This window comes from Pseudonaja textilis, chromosome 1 (genome assembly GCF_049901715.1).
Source record: "Pseudonaja textilis isolate UNSWEBS1 chromosome 1, rPseTex1.2, whole genome shotgun sequence".
Classification (NCBI taxonomy): Eukaryota; Metazoa; Chordata; class Lepidosauria; order Squamata; family Elapidae; genus Pseudonaja; species Pseudonaja textilis.
Genome location: NC_141990.1, coordinates 26,687,252 through 26,713,165, shown reverse-complemented (window position 1 = coordinate 26,713,165; position 25,914 = coordinate 26,687,252). Strand labels below are relative to the sequence as shown.

The 25,914-nt window shown below is 36.4% G+C and overlaps 1 protein-coding gene across 1 annotated transcript in view; it reads right to left on the bottom strand.

The window, feature by feature from the left end:
* NCOA1 (nuclear receptor coactivator 1) overlaps positions 1-25,914 on the bottom strand; it is a 282,196-nt gene that overhangs the window by 76,932 nt on the left and 179,350 nt on the right. Inside the window, 2 exon segments of the mRNA XM_026715989.2 lie at positions 9,240-9,406; positions 18,173-18,278. Coding sequence (XP_026571774.1) covers positions 9,240-9,406; positions 18,173-18,261 — 256 coding nt within the window. The 5' untranslated portion in view covers positions 18,262-18,278.

The following is a 25,914-nucleotide window of genomic DNA, read 5'->3' as shown; positions in this document are numbered from 1 at the left end:
GGAGCCTATGATCTGTGCCACAATAGGAATCAGGTCTTGTTTCTCTTCATGGAGCTAAGTTTTTCATCTTTGCTTGAAAATATATAATCAACTTGATTTCAATGTTGTTCAGCTTTTAGGTAGTTGGGGAAAAGTGGTTGTATAATTATTGAATTTTCTTGGCTGAACTCTGATAGTCTGTCTCCTGCTTTGATCTGTGCATTATGCGCAGAGACCAAATTTTGCCTTTATTCCAAATGCCATTTTGGTTCCAACTTTAGCACTTTAGTTCTTCTATATTTAGTATGATTTTTTTATGCTGCATCAACAGGATGCTTTAAATTATTTTAAATCAACTTCTACTTCCTCTGTATCTTTGGTTAGGACATAGATATATATCACTATAATAGTGATTGGCTTGCATTGAATTTAAACGGATATCATTAGGGTGGGGGTTGAGCACTGTCTTTGACAATATTTTGTTAATAGTGATGGTTTCTTGTCTGCTTCTATTCTGATGAGAAGTAACCAGTTCCAATTCATTTCTTTTTCTCAGAATGTCAATATTCAGCCTTGACATTTCTGTTTTCACAACATCAAATTGGTTTTGATTCATGGTTTGACATTCAACATTCCAATGGTATATATATTCTTTGCATTACCAAACGTTCCTTTTGCCTCTGGCCATATCACTAGTTGTATATCCTTCGGGCTTGATCCACCTACATTATAAACACTAGCGCTACTCATACTTCCCTACAATCTTCCTCAGTAGCTTCTTGGATACCTTTTGCTCTGGGAAGACTCATATTCCAGGATCATGTTGACACTGTCTTGATTGTGAATACTGTAATCATTTTGGGTTTTTAGCAGAATACTATAGCATGTTTCTAGTGTATTTAGTCTGATCCCTTGTCTATGACCTGACTTCACGGGTGACCTTTCTGGAAATGTAGACCCCCAATTGTACGTATATATAGTTCATGGCATTACTGGAATGTACAAGCCTTTCTCCACTACAAGGTATAGTTCCATGTTTCATAAAGTCTGATTAGTAGATTTGTTCTGTGAAATCAATGTCTCTGCTGAGAAGGAGTGTGTACGTTTGTCACTGTGGGCTTTTAAAAATGTTCCAGCTGCTTAATGGGATGATGCCACAAAAAAGAGAGGCTCCTACAGAGGGATTGTGATTTGAAAAGGCACCTGTGTTGTAATTCTCACTGGAAAACCTCCCACAAATTATATGGCCTTACACCTGTCTAGAGCTGTTTTATGTAGCTCAGACGACAACTTTGGCAGACTGAGCAAGTACACATGGCATGCCCTGGAAGAGCACTTCGAGTTTAAATTAGTTGCTGTCTATAAGGACAGGTTCAAATCTGAGTTGGGAATGACCCCATGATCAAATTGTTATCATGTCTTTAATTCTTCATCTGTAAAATGGAAATAGCAAACAAAAGGTCAACACAATTTGTTGGGATGGCTAGTGAATGGATTTTAGTCTCAGCCATTCACACAAGGTTCATCAATGACTATCTACTACCGTGACTAAAAGAACCTCCATGTAGTAAATTGGTATACTGGAGTCTCAGAGGTATGGACTGACAACAAAGACTTGCTATATGTTTGTAGGTTTAGGTTAAGATTAGATTGCCCTGGATTTGCCTTCTCTGGTTCCCTAGAGATCTGCATGAAGCAACGCCAGAGGCAATCGCCTGGATAGCTGAACTGGACATCAGATTATGAGGCCACTACCATACCTCACAGAAATTTTATTTATAATTGTGTGGACTGTATATATATCTTTACTTCCTTTCTGTCATGTTCTCATCATAAGCTAAAATGTTTATGAATTAAATACGGACAATTCTTTTTTATTTTTACATGCTTCCAATTTCAAATCCATACATTTGCTATTACTTTGAAAAAGTGTGTTCATTGCTTTGAACATCTTGGCAAACCACTCCACAAAAATACTACATACTGAAAAGTTCCATACAAATTAATTAGAAGAAAATTGTTATTATCTTAGTAAAGCCAGTTGTGGATTGTTATTCACTGTTTTTAATACTTGCAGATTGTGTTGTAGTTTTTAAAATATGTTTTAATATGTTTTGATATTGCATTCTGCTTTTATATTGTTTTATAATTGTTGTTAGGCTGCCCAAAGTAATGCATTTAAGATGGGCCATTATGTAAATCAAAATAAATAAAATTTCAATTATACACAGGCATTTCATCCATCTATTTCATTCATTTGCAAAACAACAAACTTGTGACTTTATCAAGAAAGCTTTTCTTTCTTTCTTTTTTCCTTTTTGTAGTCTCTAGGCACCAAGGTCTTGAAAAGCACCATTCACAGAGCAGCGCTGGTCTAAAAACCATCATGAAACTTTTGTGGGAAGGTGGAGTGCTGAAAAATTAACTGTCTTACTCCTTCCTTTGCCATGTTTATAGCTGTCTTGGCAAATGAACTTCAGACTGCTGCCACAGCCGCAAACTCCATGTCCTGCCAACTGTACATTACTGGCCTTGGAAGGGCTCCAGTCCTGGGAAACCATTCTAAAAGAATTTGCTTGATACTTTTAAATAACAGCAGCCTAGCATGCAAAGCAGAGGCAGAGGAGCAGGCCTGGACTGCTCTATAAGCATGGCTTCCTCAGGAGGAACTGCCCCTGACGAAACACTTGGCAAAAAGAGCCTTAACTGTTGATTGTTTCCATTCACTGTAGCTTCCACCTGCTGTTTCATACCTTAGCTTTCCTTTACACAGTGCCAATTAGTGTACTCTTGGCCACCAAGAATCCTGATTATGGAATTTAAAGGGCATTTATCTGATGTTCTGAGATTTAAAACTTTCTCTCTTCACTTTGTCACAGCATCTGGGACAGAGATGGACAGCATATTGATATCTTAGTGCTGTACTTAATATTTTGAGGGGTTACTTGGGAGCTGCAGTTGGGTGATAATGCAAATTGAATTGGGATAGGCTTTTTTTGGGTGGTTTCCTTTGTTTTGGGACAGAGTTGGGGTTGGTCAATTTCTTAAATTATATTAAATCAATTTCCAGTCTTTTATGTTACTTCTCTCAAAATGTCAGGAAATCATTCTACCAATTTTCAATAAATATGCATAGAAAGGAGAAAAAGAAGGGAGAAAGTGAGGATCAACTACAGATTGATTTAATAGCACCAGTTCAGCTTTAGAATCTCTTATGTATTATCAGTAGTTTGTTTTTGGGGCCAAGGTGCCCAGTGCCAGCAAACAAATTTCCTTTGCACTATTATCAATGTAGAAGGGGCACTAAAATACCTCAGTCCCAAGCTATGAAGCAAGGTAATTGGTATCTAACAGTTTTACAAATGAGTAGAGGACATTATAATTCATTAGGCTTTTTCAGAAAACTTTCCCTAGCAACACCAACCACTTTTCAACATGCTCTGACATTCACTATTATACCTGAATGTAATGTCGCATTTGTATATCCATGGCAATATCACATCTGCTTATTTCTAAGGCTTTTTTTAAACGTTACAAGATGCTAGTTTTTCCTAATGTGGAAACCAACATAGAAAAAGAAAGGGTAGGTCTTAAGCAGGGTCTCCTATAATTACTTTTGTTATGGATCCTGTTTTCTGCTTCTCAGCCACTCCCCACCGCCAACTGCTTACCTTTATCATTGTGCCCTTATGCTCCCTATTGAATAAACAATTCTTCTAGCAGAAGACAGCAGCTATAGAGTGCTGAGCTCAGATTTCTCCTACATCTGCAGCAGAATCAGGGTTCAGGGAGAATAACAGCCTTGTGGTATTTAAGCCAAAAATCTATCTAGCCCAGCATCCTGTTTCCATCAGAAGACTTTAAAGCAGTCTCTCCGTCTACTTGACCTCAAAACTTGGTGCTGAAAGGTGGATGCTCTTAAACAGAGAGTTCAGTTCCCATCCTGTTTAGCAACCTTCCGCTCCATTAACCGACAGTATCATTTAACCTTCCTCACTCTAGAACTTTAAGAGAAAGACTTTGTTCATTCTTAGGAAAGGGCACACAAGTCAGCTGTGGGATTAACAATGGAATTTACTATCTAAAAGTACTTAATTTTATGCATTCTAGTTCAAAATATAGTCGCACATTGTATTTGTAGAGTGAACAGGGGTAGAGATCACTAACAATCAGGAACAGAAATCAAATGGACAACCAGCATCCATAGATTCTTTGTTGGGGATAATAGAAAATGTTTTGGAGCAAAGACACCAACATGATTAACACTCAATCCCAAATGCTGAAAGTTTAGATAGCACTTTTTTTGATGGATACAGATGGTCTTAGCCATTTTTCAGCCATCATCTCATGCCCAAAAGGTTAGAAATAAATGTAGTGTAAATGTGATGAGGTTCCTCCCTCCTTTCCCCAAACAACACAGTCAGCAGAAGCAGATAAGCTGCCAAAAGAGTGCAAAGCTCAAGGAAACACACACTGAAGTAGCAATTGGCCTAGTTAATGTTCAGCCACGCTATGCTATGCCAAGGAGACCAATGACTGCTGAAAGTGCCCATAAGCCAGAAATTCTTAAGCACTTACCTCCTTGAAAAATCCCTTCAATTTCCAACTGTAGTATGCATGAACATTACTGAATGCATGTTTCCAAAAAATCCCTTTCTCTCCAACAGTGTATAGCAGTGCTTCTCAACCTTGGCAACTTGAACATGTGTGGACTTTAAGTCCCAGAATTCCCCACCTAGCCGGCTGGCTGGAGAATTCTGGGAGTTGAACTCCACACATCCTCAGGTTGCTAAGGCTGAGAAACACTGGTAAAGTATATAGCATCTGGGTTCTGCAATAACTTTCCTAAAAGTGTCATAAAACCACAGAGGCCAATGGCACTAACTTCTCGTCATAGTGTATAGTCTAACCTTACTTACATTTCTCCAGAAATCTTTTTTTCTAACACTTACCAAAAGGCACAGGCAAAAGTATCCATTTACAATTAAATACATGTGGAATTATTATTTACTTTTAAAAACCAGAATCATGAATTTGAGGAGAAGAATTTGGATTGGATTCACAGGAATTCCTGTGCCTTTTTAAAGCTATCCCCTGCCATGCAGGGTGGTCTGTCTGAATAGTTTTGAAAAATTCAAGCAGCTGTAAAAGGCCTTCTTCCTTCAGTCCTGTCCAGAATGTTCCATTAACTTAGCCTTACTATCAACCTGCAAGAGCACAGCTGAGAATTACAGGGACAAAGACAAAATCACTTTGCTAAACCATAAGAAACTTTGAGATATTTTGAGATAATATTTTTAAAGGATTGCATACCTGAAGTTTCTGAAGCTTGGAATAAATAATTTCCTTATAGCAACAGATTTGAAATCTCTTGTGATTTGGAATTATATATATTTTTCCCAGAGATATAAGGCTGCCTATTTAGAATCGGACAATTGCCTTATCACATTCAAAATTGCCTACTCCAAATGGAATTAGATATCCAAGATCTCATATTTTACTTTCCCTTGGCACCTAACAACAATTTAATTTTAAAATGTTAACATTGAAATAATGCCCTTCCAAAATTAGATATCAAGTGGAAAATGTTATATTTTTCATACATATTTTTCGAAAAAGCTAACTTTCTGAAACAGAAGGTGATAAATCCAGCTGATTGCAATCTCAATACACTTTCACAAGTATCATCAAGAACAGCTTTCTGTATTTATATTTAACTTGTAGCAAGAATAATATGATCGCTAACAGGGAAAGCAGCCATTTCATTTTCTGTTCCTACTGAGAGGCATGCATTATTGTTTGCCACAAAATAAACACACTGTGTAAACTGTCTCCTAAGAGGTTTAAATGAAAGGTGTAAACATGAGAAAACATTAACATGTGAACATGCTTATTATGGGCTACATGGACTGCAGAGATCTCAAGTATCCTTGGCAAGAATGTTAGAACCTCCCTTTCATTCCCCCCATTCTGGATGTAAAGAAAACTTTCCTGGGATGAAAAGCAGAGTCTTTTCTCCTTGGCAAGTTGACAGACTATGTGCCCTATGTTTTGTCTTTCAAATTAGCTACCAATGCTACAAAGCAAGCATTCAATTTAAGAGAGAAACATGGAGTGCCTCTTTCTCTCATCTAAGCATGAAGGGATTCCAGAATAGACCTTGGCAGGGCCCCTATTTCTCATGCTCCCAGCTGCTAGCAATTTAGCTACAGTGGGAGAAATGAGAGAATCTCTCTCTTGAATTGTATGAGCACAGAAATTCAAACTGAAAATCTAGATATTTCTACCCTCCCCTCCCCCCAATCTATTATTGGCTTCTGTTCTCCTAAAGTAGCATTGTAGCAATGCATAATTATGCCCAACGATATTTTACTTTGGAATGACTCAGTGGATGGATTTTGTAGTATAAGATTTGGGTTCTACTGTATACTGTAGTATGTGGTTCTGATTACTTGTCTGATTATCTCAGCATTTTTTTCCAGAAAAGTTACAATACTGAATTTTCAGATAATGGAGAAATGTTTCTCCCACAAATGATTAGACTTCCAGAAAGTAGTGAGTATTTATTTACATCTAGCATTTCTGACTGTGCCATTAATTGTCACTTTTTCTTTCAAGTAAGTGATAGGTCAAATGGAAATCCACTGAAGCCACATACATACTTGTATACATACATACATACATACATACATACATACATACATACATACATACATGCATGCATGCATGCATACATGCACATACACATTTAAGCAGATACAGTTTTAAAATGAATAAAAGCAAAAAGACTGCATAAAGGGATACTTTGGGCCAAGTACCCACCATACAATAGCAATAATAATAGTAACAACACTTAGATTTTTATATTGCTCCATAGTGCTTTAGAGCACTCTCTGGGCCATTTACAACATTAGCATATTGCCCCACCCACCAAATCTGGGTCCTCATTTTGCTGACCTCGGAAGGATGGAAGACTGAGTCAACCTTCAGCCCATCAGGATCAAACTCCTGACTGTGGGCAGAATTAGCCTGCAATACTGCATTCTCACCACTGCGCGACCAGGGCTCTTGCAGCAAGGCCAGAATTATGATATACACATCATATCATTATACACTTGTGTCCAGATATCAGATATGAGGCAAGTGATAAATTGTCAGGTATGTGTTGCTATCCTACCTCCTGCCCTAAAGAGATAGCTTTAAGTAATTCTCACGATTCTTTTTTTTTAAGTTACTTTGAATGAAATTGAAGTAAAATTAAATAAGGGAATTGTTCATTTTAAAATTCAGTGAAAAATTATAGCACTGTAGAAATGTTATAGTTGGAAGCTCACACAGTAATTTTCATCATCCAGACTTGAATTAAATGTAATTCAGGCATATTCTTTCCTATACAAGAAACCTCCATTATATTATATTAGACATATCCAACCATCAACTGAAGACATCAAGTATACTTGTATTGTATAATGTTGCCTGAAATGGTTAGCAGCTCTCTGAAGCCATAACAAATCCTCAAATAGCCGCATCTGCCTCCTACCCCAATTTCCTTCCCCTAAAAGATTATTGTGTCATCCAATTGCAAGCATTATAGAAACATGTATAATTTTGTAATTTCAATCCTAAAACTAAAATTGAAGTCTCTACCAAACAAAATGTTTTTGTAGTTTCTCAGACAGCACATCACATTAAAATAGGTATCCCCAAACCTTCTTTTCAGAAGTCTGTTTGCAATATAAACAGAAATCTGCATTCTTTATCCTGAGTACTCAAATGAATCTTATGCCAATGGCATAAGAACTGGTCCTGTAACATTATTGGAATTCCTTAGCTAGTGATTCTTAAGAATGTATTTGCATATAAAATTATTGTGCCTCTTTTTGTGATAAACAGATCTGATGAAGCAAAATTTAATGGTTATGACCAAGGATTTTTCAGTCTAAAGCTTGTAATGCCTGTTAATCAGCTGCTCTTATATTCTTAATAGAACTACAACTATGTTTTTTAGCTTGGCAAACAAAAATAAAGTGACTGCAAGGATAGAGGAAGTATGAGTAGGAAGTGACAAGACAGCAAAATTGAACAGTACCCTTGCTGTGCACACAGGCTCCTATTACAAATGGTCTCTACCTCTCAAACAGCTGGGAAGGTAGAGGATCAGCACTGAAGAAATTGTCGAGCATTGACTCCAATGTATTAATTCTCTCTGGAAATGTCCCCAGCAATCACATACACACAGGCTATATAAGATACATTTGGGGGGGTGGGGGGATAATACTGACTTTTCTTTGAAATGGTACGTTTTAGTTCAATGAGGAAAACTGTTCATATGCACTGGCATCCCAGGCGAGAAATAAATATCAAGTGAGTGATATGGGGAAATCTGCTTCATAAATGCACTGGGGATTGGTTTTGTAAATGGCTTTGAGAAAGTATTACGAATATCAGAACAGGAGGAAATATAATGAAGGTGCATAATGTTTCTCTGCTCGTCAATTTCTTGTTCCAAATCCATATATCCTAAATGATTCCACATTAAGATCCAGAATTATGATGTTATAAAGAGAAAATCATGAGGGAAAAGGAACAATGAAGACATTAAGTATCCATCTCTCTCCAGCCAGGTCTTCTGCTACATTTCAATCCTTCCCAAAGCTGTTTGCTAAAAATGCACAGTACATCCTTCACTAGATGGAGTTGCACATAATATGCAACTTGTCTTTTGGTTCTATGGCTCAAGGCCCCTCAAATGTATTGAATTTGTTTTGCTTTCTACCACCCTTAGTGTACATCCAAAATTTGCTCTACCATCTGTACGGGTTAGGGATGCTGTTACCATTTGCAATTGTGTGTTATTATCTTTGGGATGGGATATTAACCCTGCAGTAGCTTTAAAAAATGACTTTTGCTCCTTCGTTACCATGTGCATACAGTGAATGTTATTATCAGAACACAGCAGGAGTTTACCTGAAATCCCTTATTAAAAATCAGGTTGTCATTGTGGAACAGTGAAGATCTTGTTTTCCCATTTCATCCAGTGTGAACCAAGAAGATAATCTTATGCAAAACTGGATTTTTGATCATTTGGGCTTTAAGCAGTGGATGACTGATAGGATTCTGTTCTACTTTTGTGAACATTCTTCAAGTTCTCCTGCACTTCCTCAAGAAGATCCTGGTACACAGTTTATATATCATTGTATTATAAATTCAAGAATACAAGGAATGAACAACAAAAAAGACAACATATTTTGCAGATCTACCTTGTTCGAGTCTTTTCATCTGCTGAATCTGATCAACCGTTTTTTTTAGAATCTTGCATTTGTCTGGTTTAACACTCAGGCTGTCAATCTCTCCAATATTGGCTGAAAGCAGCTCTGCCAGCTCTTCTAAGTATTTGTTCTCTTGCTCCCTGCGTCGTTTCTCATTGCTGTTAGAGAAAATCAATTCATAGTTACTAAATTCTACACAATCAAAACCAGGTATGGTTTATTCAAAAACAAATCAAAAGCCGGACCAATAATAAATCAAACCAAATATTTGAGTTTCTTGAATATTTGGGAGCCATCCTAAGCACCCATAAACTCACTGAAATACAAGTCTCTTTCAACATTAAAACAAGTATGGATGTGAAAGAAGGGACCATTGAGGAGACAGATGACACAAGATGAAGAGTGAAGCCGTCTATGCAGAGGTAAGAGCATTTATTAGGGCTTATCTTGTAGTGATAAGAGTGGTGAAGTGAGCTCATTTTTTCATTCTTAATGCATCTACAGAAAACCAGCTGGTGGCCTCATTTGATAGATCCACTTGTCTTGGCTTGAACTTGGACTCCAGATGTGCAAATCCTATAGAAGTGCCTAAGACTTGTCTGAACTCAGTTATCTAGAGAAAGTCTAAATAGTTATTCCTGAGAAAGTAGACAGGATCCTTATTGCTATAGTTCATTTTTACCTCTGGCCCGGAAGATGTGGGGATCTGGTTGAGGAGGAATCCAGCTTTGACTCAACCCTAGAAAGACAGAATAGCTTTGGGTTTTTAGTTTCCCGCCCCACAATATGGAGAGGCATCATCTTTAATTTTTGAGGGAGTAGCACTTTCCAAGGAGAGCTGGTGTGTAATTCAAGAGTTGTCCTGAACTTATGACCCCTATTTGGTTGTGGGTGGGCTTTGCCCAGAAGCATCTCATGTGCCAACTGCACCTATTGCTGGATTAGGAGGTTTTGATGACTGTCACTCATCATAGTCACTTCCTATTTGGATGACAACAACATGCTGTGCAAGGGGCTCCCCTTAAAGAGCATTCAGAAATTACAACTGGTCCAGAATGCAGCAGTGTGCACAGTTTCAAGTGTCCCATTTTTCCTTATGTCACCACTGCTGCACCAGAACACTGGCTTCTAGATGTGATTCTACATGATAGTTATCACCTTTTAAGACCTGAATGGCAGAGTCAGGCTATTTGTGGGGTCACTTCTCCCTAAAAATATTTGCCAACTGTGCCAGGTCCAGAAGGCTTCTAACAGCTGGCTTTTCCAGCAAGCCCTCGATTAGTGTGAGACCAGAGCCCAGCAAAGATGATTGTTAATATATTGACAAATGTTGTTTTAGGGCACCACAAGTTGTTTTTTAGAAGTTCTCTTTTATTTTTGTAATGTTCATGTTGTTATTAGTGTGTGCCATCAAGCAAAATCAATGGGGAAGTCATCAGGTCGTAATCATGTGACATCCTCACTTAATGATCCAGGGGTCCAAAGTTAATGATGGAACTGCAGAATTACAGTTATTATGTGATGTGAACATGTGACAAATACATTTTATGACCGTATCTCTTAATAATAGCAATTCTGGTCCATCATTATTTGAGGACTACCTATATATTTTCAATTTCTCATTATTTGTATTATTTTACCAAATATTTGTAATACATTAACTTTTATGACATATGGTATTTTTGTGATTAACTATCAGTGGTATTTCTTAGGTCAGCTCTTGAAATTGCTTTCTCAGAAATATCAAAGATTTCTCATACAAAGAAATACATGAAGGAATACTATTTTATTAACTGCTGATATAGGAAGGGAAAAGCAGAAAAGGTCATGGTAGGATGGAGTTGATAGAACCTCAAAAAGAGAAACTTAAAGAGAAACAGAAAATGAAATCTATGCAGCATGAATATGGTAGAACTAAAGAAGGGAAGAAAGATAAGGACAGGTACAGTAGCTACTCTTGATTTAAAACTAGGTTGAGTCGTATTTCCTTTTCTTTCCTTTTACTGTAAGTCGCACTTTTCCTTTATTTTGCTTGCAAGTTCTTACTCTCTTTCTATACTTTCCTTACCCTGGAATAGTGTATTTATTTTTCCTAATTCTTTCCTTTTTACACATAACGTATCTGAGGTGTCCGTTCTGTCCTTAAGGCAGGAAAAAAACCAACTTATTGAATTAAAAGGAGTCCAATGAGGGCAATAACAGTTGGTAAGTTGCTGCTGGGGATAAAATGTGAGGGCAGCATGCCAACAAACAGAGTTAATAAACTAAAAGACAAAAATAAATTGAGGAAGATAATCTCCTTGCAATAGCAATCACTTCATAAGATGGGGGCAACATATCAAGAAATCATGCAAAGGAAGAACAACTAACTCTTATCTAGTTGCAAAAAGCCAATTCTACAGTTTGCAATGTTTTTTTTCTCCTAAACTTAATTTTTTAAAACAATGAACAGTTGTAAGCTGCTTAACAAGTCCTTTCCCAAAATTTATGTTATTGGCCAGATTCTCATTTTTGCAATGTTCCAATTGTAATACCTTCACAGCTAGGAAAGAACCTAGCTCCCATTCCTTTCAATTAGTGTCTCCATTATTTGTTAGAGCTATGTGGTTCCTAGAATGTTGTGCTTGATCCTACTAGTCCATGCCATAGCCACTGATATTGATAAATGTAATTATTCTTTCTAAGGTGCATTTTTCCAGAATTAAAACCTCATTTATTCCCAGAAACAGAAACCCAACAATACTAAGAGCATTCTCTCCACTCTTTGACTCCTGCTTTTCTACTAGTTCAATAATCTTTTCTTTCTTTTTTTCATGCTGTTCTTTGAAGACCATGGATGACCCAGATAAGCAGTTGAAAGCATATTTTTAAATAGTGCACTTACAAGAATATCTTTCTTTCCCATACTCTGCTGAAAAATTCTGCTAAACACTAGCACATATAAGCTTTAAAGTGTATGTTTGTGTGTGTGTAAATAAATAAATCTGGAAAAGGTAAAGGTGCATAGCTTGTGGAAGAAATGAGAAATATTACTTTGGGCCTTCTGGACATTTTTGTTCAGGTGAAATTAAGGAAAGTGGGGTGGATAGGAAACCAGTAAACCAATATATGTGAATTCATTAAAATATTTAATTAACAACTCATTGCCATTGTTGCTATGGTAATATAAGCTTTTACAAAAATGCCTATAGGAATAGTTTCAGTCAGCTACCACCATCAGTAACAATTAAAGTTATAGACTCCAGCACAGAAGAAAATGGTATGGCAGCAAGCTGAAATTAGTTCTGACAAACTGTTAAAAACCTCTGCCAATTAATCATACAAATTAATTAAGGGCTTTAATGAACTGAACTGGCATGAATATGCAAGTGAATAAAAAAAGTTTATTGAAGAGAGCACTCTCCTTTATATGATAATGCAAACAGAACAGCAGGAGCCATCTTAGAAGGTGTGCTGAGAAGAAAGTAAAATAGGAAAATATATTTGTTAACTAAGGATTAACTTTTGCCCATTCTACGATGTAGTATTGGGGATGCTAATTTAAATGAAGTCAGGGCTCAACCAGTTAAGACTCTTACTTGGAAAGTGGCTGAGCAAAATTGGGCTTAAAGTAGTTTGTCCCAACATTGTCTTCAAACACAAAATCAAAATATGATTGGGACTGGGATATACTGCTTAAAAAAATAATTCTGAGGTTCTGTCTATCTATCTGCCTATCTGTCTCTTGGGGTCTTGGGTTGAGATGAAGGGAAAAAGAGACCTAGATAAAAGACTGGTATTAGCATCAATAAGGAAGGTCAGTTAAAATTCACTAATTGGACACTAGAGATCTGCATTATTACTTTATTGCTTGGAGAATATCAGAGGATATAATGTAAGTTGCTGAATCTGTTTAATGTCTAATATCCACTCAGGACATACTGTATAATCCATTGCCTGCAGTTTCTACAGCCGCTGGGAGTCACAACTTAAGGATTTACACCAGGCATTTCTAAAACTCTTAATTCTTTTCCAGTGAAGGAGACGGAGTCATTTGCTCATCTTCCAAACCTAATACACACTCTGCTAATAATTCCATTATAGAGTAGTTTTTGTACAACAGAATCAGCAGGCACAAATCTAATAGCACAAAGAGCAAAATCTAGAACCAAGTGGAAGAAACCTTGGACTTCAAAAGGAATCCTGCATTCACTACTGGAAAAATTGCAAAGAAAGACTATAGTTGAGATAAGAAACTGTTGAACTAGAATGATCAATCAAGAATCTGACAGTATCCATTTAAATTTGATTACAAATAACTGTTTTCTATTCACTACAGTTATTAACTTGTCAGGGTTAGCGTGGCTGGAATGTCACTTAATTGGTATGCCTGTTAATGGTTATTTTGCTTCACAGAATTGTCACACGTGCTACATCATGCACTGCACCAATTTTATGTATGTATTCAATTATTTCTGCATAATTTCATTTATACTGTACCATTGAATTTGGAATGTCTCACAGCATTTTACCACATTACAATATAATGAAAAGTATATCATTGCATGATAATATGAAGAACTACAAAAAGCCCATATGCTTACAATTATCAAAAAAAGCAGCAGATGCTTTATATAATATTTGATATATATAAATTCTGCCTACTAATTGACAGAATTGTGCTGTAATAAATATATTAGTCTCTCAAATGCTGCAATACTTTGTTTTTAAGTAACAAATGTAAAGTTTTTTTCCCTTCTTCCTTCTTTTTGTTCCTCATTAAAAATTTACCAAATGCATCCAGACTCCCTATTCTACACTGCATTCTCCTTGTATATTATTTACACATTATTCCTATGGGCACATATAGATTTGTTTCTCACTGTTCTCCTAGAAAGCATTGTGGAAACTATTTCAGCATTAAGATGAAAAATGTTTTGAAGAAATGATAAACCAACTTCCACTGAGTTCCAAATGAAAAAGGGATGAGGCAGTAAAGTAAAAAAAGATATATTTTGCACTGGCTTGGCTGGGATCAACTTGGCTCTGGTTGTCTCTCCATTAGAAGCCACTATACTGACTCACTGTGACAATTACCATATGTAGGAATTGTTAATAAGCTAGTTTTCTTCTTCCATGCTTTTGGTCCTTTTACATCGATGTCTGTAAACTTGGATAGTTGCATAGTTCCCTAATTTTGGTACAACAGCAAACAGTTCCCCCATCTTGCTTGTTGACAAACTGGAAAAGATATTTTTCCTCATAACCTGTCCTGAATTGTAATAGCTTGCTGGTGTAATTCACATGCACTTTGCTATCCATTATCCATACTTTCAGCAGAATAGATACTCCTGAGAATGCTACAGAAATGTTCAATATTAAAAGAAGGTCCAATTGCAGCCTTCATTCCTACAATTTTGGCAAGGGATAAAAATTATTTTTGTTCTGCCAGACTTTTAAATACAACCAGTATTAGCATCTACATCTGACAGCAGTATTGATTTTATTATTAATCTAAGTGGAATACTGCAGTGGGTATTTGTTTAGCATATTAATAATAACTCTTTCCTCCAGCTTAGCTATTTTGCAATGTAAAATTTATGTTGGAGGATGGGACATAAATTAACTAAGCAAATGGACCTATGACTTGCTTGACCTCAGAACTGGGCTCCTATTGGAAGGAGTTTCTGAACTATGGAAACAGATGAACAACCAAACAGAAGAGATAGGAGGTATGTGAATACAGATATATGGAATTATTTTTACTTAGCCTTTACACAGCTCAAAATCAAATCAAATCCAACCAAACCAAAACTCTAGTCATGTAAAAAGAAATGGAACCTGACAGGAGAATGGAACAAACTGGCAAGGATAGCCCTCTCAAAAGCCACAATCTGAATATCTACATGGGGAAGGAGAAAATTTGATGTTAGCACAAGTAACCTGTTTTGGTTTTTTTTAAAGGATTTTTGGACTAGTATGGTGTAACATATTCCACCAGCAGCCAGGGAAACTCATTGAGTGACTTTGAACCATTCGCCCTACCAATCCAATCTATCTCACAAGGGCTGTTGTTATGCAGACAAAAGGGAGATATTAATGTACACTGACTTGTGTTCCTAAAAAAAAATCAGGATATAAATGCAATAAAGAAATAAATGTGATATTCCATGGAATATTTTTTGGGAATAAATAGGATTTTGTATTTACAGTTGCCAGCTATCACAATTATTTCCAAAACTACTTTCTCCACAATTCTTCATCAAGAAGAACAACTTTTTCATGAGAGAACTATAATGAAAAATGAAATATTCTGGAAATACAGTTGGTGCAAAGTGGGGCTGGCATGGAAGAAAAATACAGTATCTTGTACCATTTCTGAGTAAAATACTGAAAAAAAAAACAGGCAGATTTAAGCTGCGAAGGAGAGAGAAAAGGAAAAACATTTGGTTTTTTTTTCTCCTTTTCCTATATTGACAACTAAGAGACTTAAGCAAGAAATTGGGAAAAAAATCCACTTTGACATTAATAGGCATTTGATGCTGAAAATAAAAAGTCAAAGGGATAATAAAGATTTCTGGATAATCAAAAGCTTTTGAAAACAGGAGAGAGAAAAAGAATAAAAGGGCAGGATCTGGAAGGGAGGAGACTGCCAGGAATTAAAAAGAATTTACAGCAAAATCTCAACAAGACTTCCAAAAGATACATTTTAACTGAAATATTGCAACAAAACCCCAGGAAGAGAAAGTTGAAAAAGAAATAAGAAGATATAACTCGGGACTATCTGGATTACTTGATGATTTCTGGATTCTTGGTTATTGTTCTGAATGACTAAAAGCAATTGGGTGGTTGTTTAAAACTGTTTAAAATGGCTCCACTTTTAGAAGAACTGAAAATGGAACTTAAAAAGTACAAAGAAGATGCACAAGAAGGGAGAGGTTCTTTTGGCTTCATATTTCAGTTCTTAGAAATGGGGATTTGGAACTATGAGAAACAACAAGAAATGCCTGCAGAACAAGAAAATTGCAAAAAAGAAGAAGCCATCTTTAATGAACACGTAATCTTAGGTTGGGGGAAAAAGGAAAGGGGGGGAAAGAGAATGGAAAGTTTAAGATTGGGAAAAACACCCCCCCCCCAAAAAAAATAGAGTGAAAAATAAGTATAAAATCAGAAAGCAACAGAAGAGGGAAATGCAGAAGAGAGAATTAGAAGTAAAGAGACAAGGGGGTAAAAAGGGGAGGGAGAAGATGAGAGGGAAGAAAGAAAGGAAAAGAAGTTATAAAGGGCAGAAACAAAATATAGAGAAACAGGGCCTATTTAGAGAGAATGGGTGAAAATTTAATGGAAAAAGGGATTCTGCAAAGGTACATAAGATAGTATTGTTATATCAGAAATAGAAATAATTTTAGAAAATATGCAACAATGTATGATTAAAATGTCTGATAAAACAGCTATCATAATTCAGTGGAATGCTTGTCAATAAATAAATTTAACAAAATGAATATTTAATGATTTATAAAACATGCGAAGAGAAATAAGGGAAAAATTAATTATGGAGATTATACGTGTCTTTAAGGAAGTATGATATTTAATTGAAAAGAAATGTTAAAGATGTTAAGATTTTAATGATTATTAATGATAGAACTGAATTGGAATGGAATGAGGGTTTATAATTACATATATTTACAATCTTTCTTTCTTTTTTTTAAGAATATAGTGTATATTATAAGAATGTGCCAAGCAGAATTCAATTGGAAGTTATGTATTATGTATTATATTGAAGGTCATAACCTTAAGGTATATATTGAAGTTTAAATAAGAGTTGAATGGATGTAATTAAAAGATATAAAGGTGTCATACTCCAATTAGTAACTATAGCAGAAAACTTGTTTAATGAGAAAAGATAATATGAAATTGAAACAGAACAGACAAAAATATAAATATAATGATTTGAATTGAGATGAGATAATCAAAATAAAATTGAGAAAATTAAAAGAGGGGAAAAACTATATAGAAAATGTAGAATAGTATAAGATATGGAATAGAACACAAAAAGGAGCATGAAATTGAGTTTTGTGTCTGTATAAAGAAGTTCAACCTGGGACCATGCTATTTTCAAAAAAGATGTTTTACTTGTATTTTGTATGTGTGAAAACCCAAATAAAACATAATAAACAAAACAAAAACCAGGCAGAACAAAGTTGAATTATCAGGCACATTAATCTGCAAACAGAGCATTATTGGAACTGTATACCATGTTAAGAAATTCAAATGGGGAAGAGTTTCAAAAAGTCCAATATATCTGATCTGATCCTAATTTCCTGTTAGTTTTTAAAATACTCAAAAATTACATTTTAAAAGAAAACTTGGTATTCAGTTAACAAGGGGATTTTAAACTGACTTTTCCAACAAATGAACTGATAAATTATTAGCGTTCTAGCTAAAATCCGAGAAGCCAGGTTTTATCAATTTATGAGAAAAAGATAAATTATCATTTTCTAGTTCTTTTTTAAAAAATTACAATATTTAGGAAGATGGCCAATGCCCTTTTAGATGCTTTTAGATATTCATATAAATTGAAGATGCAATCTAATTTCATTTTAAATTTTCTTGGATTTTAGATTTTGAAACAAGAGAAATATTAATGACCATAAAGTGTGAAGTGTGCTACAAACCCAAGTCAATCAATAAGTAAAAACAGCTTCAGTCACAAATCACCAGTTGCTCCCCAAGAGAGAAGTGGAACAGATGGAAGAGTTGTGTTCCATCTTCCACAGTAGATACTCACAAACAAACAGCCAAACACCGGTGGGATGTGTGAACTTATCTGAGGGGATGAAATCTGTTCCCATCTGCTTGTGCAGAAAAAGAGTGCCAGAAAGCAAAACAAAAAACAAGAAAGCCCTCCTCCATCCGAGAAGAAAATTCCCTAAAATTGTACTTACCTCTGGATCAGAGTGTCACATGGTGACCCCTTCCTCTTTTGAGAATCCAGGTTTCCTGGGTCTGTAGAATTGTTCCCAAGGCCACTCATATTGAGTCAGTTCTCACCTGAGAATGAAACAAAGAACATCATCAAGAAATGAAACAGGTGGAAAGTGATGGGAAACAGGGAATGGTTTACCTCAAGAAGCAAGACTCAGGTGACCTATTAAAAGAGGGGGAAGATTACCTAGCAGCTTCCCTTTTCTTTCATAAAACCATATCCAAACATTCAATCAATTTTAAATCAATTCCACAGGATTGTGTTTGCTTTGTTTTACTTTGCTAGCTATCAGCACTATTCGTTTCATCTGGGCATACAAAATAGCTTCAGTCCTAACAGGGCTAGGAACAGTATGACTTATTAGTAGTAGTACTTCATAGCACAACTTTATGTACTACCTACCTAGAAGTCAATGCTAGTCTTAATCTTATTCCCAAGAAATTTGCATGGGATTACACACCAGCTTTTTCCCCATTTAATGGATTTCATGTTTTATTTAGTATTTGAGAATTTAAAGAGATGTTACATACCAAAGAATCTAATGAAATGCCAATTTGTTCTTCTTATCTCTACAGCTAGTCTTTGACTTATTAGTTATGACAATACTGAATGAAGAGACATGGCCCATACCTAAACATATACCTGGTGTAATGTTTCTGGGGTCACATATCCAAAATTTGGGACTGCTTGTACTGATGACCACAGGAATGCTTCAACTCCCATATCTCTGCCCTTTTGACTGGTTTGCGTAGTGGCACGGGGTGGTGACAGAACTGGGGCTGAAGCTGAAGTAGAGGTCCCTTCAGAAGTCTCAGCCAGCTGCCCCTACCCCCACCCCAAGCCTCTACTTCAGCCCCCAGTGCTGCTCCTGCCCATGAGAAATGCCAGCTCAAATCCAACACCACAGCCAGCCGCTCCAGCACCACTGGGCAAAGCCCTAGTCGCCCCTGATGCCCTATGCTCCACAAGCCCTAACATGCACAATTGACCTTTCCTGTTTTCCTGTCACAGTTGATGAGGCATACCCAGAGTAACACTACAGTATATGAGGCAGCTGCTGGCCACACAAGACCATCTTGCTGAGGCTGCTTGCTACTTTCTCTAAATTGTGTGCACCATTCATTCCCTAAGAAACGCATTGCTTTTCTTCCATGTGTTGCTCTGAAAAAGCCCTTGGAAAGTTTCCGAGGTCTTCCCCAGAACAGGTGTGCTATTAGGAGAATGGCAGATACCCTGTTCTTGTGATGCTATGTGGAGAATGGCAGATACATTCTTGTGATGCTTCAAAAGACTTTTCCAAAGCATTGTGAGAACAGGGCGCGCAATTTGGGGAATGAATGATGCAAGTGGGAATAAGCCTGATATGACCAGCAGCTGCCTCACATACAGTAGCGTGGGAGAAAAATGATAAAGATCACCTTGGGTGGCACAGTGCAGGCCATTTGGCCCCTTCCACGATGAAGTGGTTTTATGCCAAGCTACTGGGCCAGGCTGAGACAACCGAGACTTCCAGAAACGGCTATGGCTTCACACGGCACTGCGGCTTAGGAGCTTCTTGCAGCCCCAGAGCTGTGGTGTGCAAAGAAGCTCCTGAGCCACAGCATATTTTTTCCACAATACCCCTATGACCAGACGCACTGCACTCCCTCCTTCGAACTTGCATGCAGGCCTGTGTTGGGCCTCACAGAGCATCCTTCACCCTGCGCTCCTTGCCTGGGACTGCCTCCACTTATTTGACCCACATATCTGGAATTAAAACACCAGGAGTGCTGGGTTTGCAGTCATTACATTGCTGTGGTCCTGTGACATCTCATGTTACAACCATATTGCTTAGCAACAGGAATTCTGCTTCCAATTGTGGTTATAAGTTGAGGATTACCTATAAAGCAATCCTGATAAGAAAGATTTGCAGTGAGATGCTATCCGGGAAGGAATTTTTTAAATTATTAGTCATTGTTTGCAAATAAAATTTGCCAGATTGGAGAAACTATGGTACGTCAAAAGTACTTAATCTTTACAAAAGACTTAATGTTCTCAATATGCAATGTTATAGAGGTGATTTTATATATGCAATGTGTTTTGATATTGATGATAAAGAATATTTGTAACTCAGGGTTAAGCTGGTGATGTTACCTAGTTTGGTAATGAAACATCAGCAAGAAAACCATCAAGCTCAAAGAGCACCAAGGACCCCACAATGTATGTTAAAAAAAACCAAACCGATTCTAGTGCATTTTATTCCTCTACATATTTACTATAAGATCAATATTTCATCTAAGCATTTTAAATGAATGTTTCTTCTGATTTCTCCTTCAGGACTACTAATAGATAAATAAATGTGATGCTAAAAATATTCAATCTAATCAGAATGTTTACATCAATATTTTGAAGACATTGAAGTAAAATCAATTTTATATTAAACTGGTATAAGTCAGTAATCAACTGTATACTTATTTGCAGCTTGGATTTTTTTAAAAAAGTCCATTGGATTCCCAGGACAGATTGATACTATCAAAATGAGTAAGTAGAATAATTAAATACACAATATTTAAATCACTTAACTAATTCAAAATGATTCTTCAAGCCTTTTGCTAAGATCTGAATCTCTGTTATTAAGATGGAAGCATTTGTTGAGAGCCAGAGATTGTTTTAGCAATATTAGCATCACAAATCAATAGAAACCACACCCTTCTGCCAATTGCAATGGAAACAATAGTCAGCTGTCCAAATTTATGAGGCTGACAATCAAGAAGAGAACGACTACTGGTCTGGAACTAATGATTACAGATCTAATTTTATTCCTCCTTCCTGGCATATCTGAAGATTCATATGATGCCAGAAGAAACATAATCAGTCATTGGGGAAAGTGTTGGCTCTTTCAAAAGCCCCAAACTGCAAAACTCATCAGCTCTAGGTACAAGAACTATATGCTTTTATTATAAACCTGCCTTGATTTTCCATCCACTTCCTTCAAAGGCCTCCAATTGCTTAAACTGCTACTTTATATTCAGTCCTGATTCTGCTTCAACAAAACAAAACAAACTTCAATTTGCAACAGCAATCATTATGCCAATGTGAAACCCTTTGACTTTGAGTCATGCAGGATTGAACAATAATTCACAAAAATCTTGAAACATCATTAAAAAAGTGCGTATTTTTCAAAAAGTTTTTTTCAAGGTGAGGCATGGAAAAAATACATATGTCTTCTTTGAGTCCCATTCAAAGAGAGGACAAGAAGGTAGTGACCTTGACAATATGTCTAATAAAATAAACGGGGCTATGGATAAAATTGCAGTTTTAGCTGAAATCTCTGGTTTTATTTAGCCCATTCATTAAATACAGTCAGGTATTTGTTTTTAAAAAAAATATAATATAAACCCAGTTTATTTTTGCAACAGCCTTTGCCAAAGCTGACAACCAAAAATAATTTAAAGTATCCTAAAAATAACTCTGATGGCTCAGCTGGAAAAATGAATTGACCCCAAGGGCTCTAAATGAATTGCCTGACTCTAAAGGTGAGTCTTACTGCATGAATGGTAGAGGTCAGGTAAGTGGATATTTGCAATTTTGCATACTAACAAACTGCACTGTCCTTGTTCCATACTCCATTTCTATGATCTAGGATTTTGCCTTGCCAACTGGAAACGTGAATAAAATGGGAGAGAACAACCAGCTAATTATTTATGTTTGGGGGACGGGAAAGAAATGAACATGCTTTTTTTGCCCTATTGGCTCAGATAATATTTTGTCTGGCAAAAGGAGATCCAGAATACCCAGTAGAAGAATTGGCATATGAATATGGAAAACCTGGGATCTACTCAACTCTAAGCCACTTTACAGGGCTGCCTCTGGACAGGCAGATCCAAGAGAAGCTATGCAATTGTGAAAGGCAATAGAAAAATGGTGGGATATTTTGAATAATGAACCCTAAAATGGGACAAAGGTATGATTGTAGGCTCAGCATACCTCATTAAAATCATGTGTTTTTACAATCCTGTTGAGGAGCCATAAGTAAACCAATTAAAGTGATATGACTAAGGCTTTCTTTCTCCATGTACTCCAGGTTGCTTTCCTCTAACACAGTCAAATGAATGGAAAGGGAATAATCCTTTTTTGAGGGTTTGTCTGCTCCTTCTTGTTCCTGTCTGTGGTGCAGCCATAATTGTTTGAAGGCAGTTTTGAAGAAATGAATTATACATAAGTGCTTCAGTCAGGGAAATCTCCTTTAGAACACCAATACTGGTATCTAAATTCCGCTGAAGATGTTACCTAGCCTAGTAAGGAAATATTCAGAAACCAATCCACAAGAGAATAAACCTCCACCCTCATCCTACACCCCAGCTACAGATATTCACTACTATCACAAATCTGCTTTAATTGTTGAAATGATAGAATTGACAGCCAACAATCTTTTCTCAAGTGTTTCTCTCTGAGAACCTTGAAACTACAACCAGTTGCACAGAAACCGATCAGCAAGAAATCAGGAAAAAAAAACGGGTAGAATCTATAGGAAGTGAGAAGTCAAATTAAGGAGCTGCTACGAAAACAACAGATGCTTAAGTTCTTTTCTCAACAGTTGTTATTTATTGTTCTGACAGCTGTCATCCAAATGCTTCCCATCTGAGCAAATGCAGGCAAAATCCCAATAAGAAGTGGTCAAGAGCACATTGAGCAAACCAAGACATTTGAAGCATTTCTCTCCTTGCTATCCTGCAAACTTGGGACTTCTCTATTTTTTTTTAACTTTTGCAGATTACAAAATAGTGAAACCACCTGTTGATGCAGAGAGGAAATAATGAATCATTAAGTAAAGGATGAGCCAGAAATTGCATGACTGTGATTTGATTTTGTAAGTGAAATTTTCTATCTTGGACTTCTCATTTGAAGGAAAATGTCAACAGTCCATGTCAAGCCAGCTCCACCCATCCATTAACAGCCAAAGAAAATAAGCACAACTTTGCCTGGGGGCCCACTGGGGAAAGAGCAAGAATCCAGAGATCCCTCTGTCATTGCACCGGCCAAAAATGCATGGCCAAAAAAGCATGCCTCCGTACCAAAGTCTGCTGGTGTTTTCATCTCACCTGTTCATCTCCAGCAATTTATTCTAACAACAGCATAACGTAGTCTTGTCTTCCACAAAACCTGATACTGACTCTTGACTGGCACTTCTGAAATAATTTCCTTGTTCTGGCCTGTTAGCTCCTGATTATCATAAAAACAAGTTTCTACAATTCTTTAGGGAGCTCCGAGTTCATAGTTCTGCAGGCAGAGAATTATGGATATGACAAACGGAACTACTAGCTTTGTTAATATATAGCACAGTATCTAGGGAAAAGAGTCTATAAACATGCATGTTGTATAAACTGCCCCCAACATGTATTTTAAGTTGTACTTACTGAAGAACATGGCTAGAGTTCTCATACTTTTACAGAGCAATTATATTCAAGCCTACCCATAATTAATTACAGCCATAAAGATAATATTCTATTATGGTTGTTTGACCAGTGTTTAGACTAGATTTGGCATTTTTGTCCATCTATCAAGTTTTTCCCAAGGACCTGGGATAGGTAGATGTTGTTCAATAATATTAAAAGTTATTGTTGCAGGTTTTAAACTGTTCTAAGTAAAGCTGCCTTTTGTAATTGATTAATGGTCATTTTGTTGATGCCAATAGTGTTCAAATGGTGCTCCCAATGTTCTGGGACTGCACCCAAGGTGCCTATTATTATTGGTACCATCTTTGCTTTCTTGTGCCTCAGTTATTCTACATCTATTTGCAGGTCTTTGTATTTTCTGATTTTCTCCAGTTCTTTCTCTTCTCTTCTGCTGTCTCCAGGTACTGCCACATCATCTATCCAGACTTTTTATTTTTCTTATTGACAATTGTTAACTCAGGTGTTGTGTGGCAGGTGCTTGTCTATTTGAATTTTAAAGGCCCAGAGTACTTTAGCTTCTTCATTTTCTATTACTTTGTCTATTTTATGGTCCCACTAGATCATGGGCAAATGTATTTTTTGCAGTTATTTCAATATGCCATTGCTGCTACCGTACTTTTGTAAGGCCGTTGTTTATAGTCAGTCTGTGCAATTTTCTTGCTGCAGCTAGTGCCTCTTATTATCATCCCTGCCTAATTTTGTGTGTGTGTGTGTATGTATGTATATGTATGTATGTATGTATGTATGTATGTATGTATGTATATATACTTCCTTAAGTTTTCGCAGGTACTTATATATATGGCATTCAGCTTTGTTTGGGTATTTTCCCACATCATTGTAGTTGTGCTTTTAAAGTTGTAGCAATGTTTCGGCAGAATCTCATCTGCCATCATCAGGCTTCTGTATAGTGTTCAGATGATACCTGTAGTTACCTGTAGTACCTGTAGTATTTAATCAGCAGTGGGGCAAAGGAATCTCGTTTGAATTGTCCACTATTGTATTAGCAGTAAAACATATTGGATTTATTATTTGCCTCCTAAAGCAAATGAGGATTTATTACCTTCTTTCCTTAAACCATTTTTGGGAGATTTTTTATGGTTTGCATAGAAAGGAATCTAAACATTTCTTACTAAGTTACAAATTTGGAATAGCATATTCCATGGTAGAATTTCTAACAGCAGTAAGGAATCTTTAATTTCATCATTACAAACAACGAATTGAATTTCTAAAAGATTTAAATAACAACAACAAACAATTAATTAGTTTAACCAAAGAATTTGGCGTCTTACTGCCATGGGGTAAAACAACCTCAAATGGTTTGCAAGATTTTCTGAAGAGCAGATTGTGTTTGACAGCTGTCAGCTAGAGAAACCCGCCAAAAGGCACCCCAGATAAGAACCTTAAACCTTCCCTCACCCTCTTTCTTTCCAGAGGAGTCTTATCTTGCTGATGCCCTGGAGGCTTAATTGACTGGCAGTTACCAAGCACTTAAGATCCACTTGGGGGAGGTTGCTATAGGGAGTGAGAACTATGAATATTACTAGCTGCCAAGCTGCTGCTGCTGACAGACAAACCCTGTTTAAGCAGTTTGGCAGGATGCACTCAGGTTTTACATATTTCAATTACCGATGAATGGTGATCACCTATTTTGTATAATAATTTGTTCTCCAGGAAAACACTCTTTATCTTTCATGCCCAAGTGGTATATAATCTACTTTACTAACAAATATAATTTGTTACTAATCTCTCCAGAAAAGAAAAGAAAAAAAAAATACCCTGAGCTACATATTTTGCATTGTTGGGTCTGGTGTTTCTGGATGAACATGAGCACCTGATTCAAAAATTAATTTTAAAACAAGAGGAGATCATAATTTTCATTCTAGAATAATCCTTAGATACGAGTGGAATGGAATTTATTTGTGTATTTAAGTGAAAAGAATTCACAATCAAATAATTACAACTGACACATTGCATTTGTAGGAACAAGATCCAGTTTATTCTTAAGATTGTAAAATACAAAGTGGGATTATCAACTACTAACTATAATAATTAGATGGATTGTTCATAAAAAAACATAATCCAAAGTGTCAGAAAATCAGTGAAGAACAAAGTCTAGGTTAGCATCTTCATATTTTACTTGTAAGGCAAGTGATTAGCCAGTGTTGAAACCAGGATGCTGGAATATAATTCAATAGATCTTGTGTCCTTAAATAATCAACTATCAAAATACAAGAAACATATCTTATATGTGACCAACTAAGTGGAA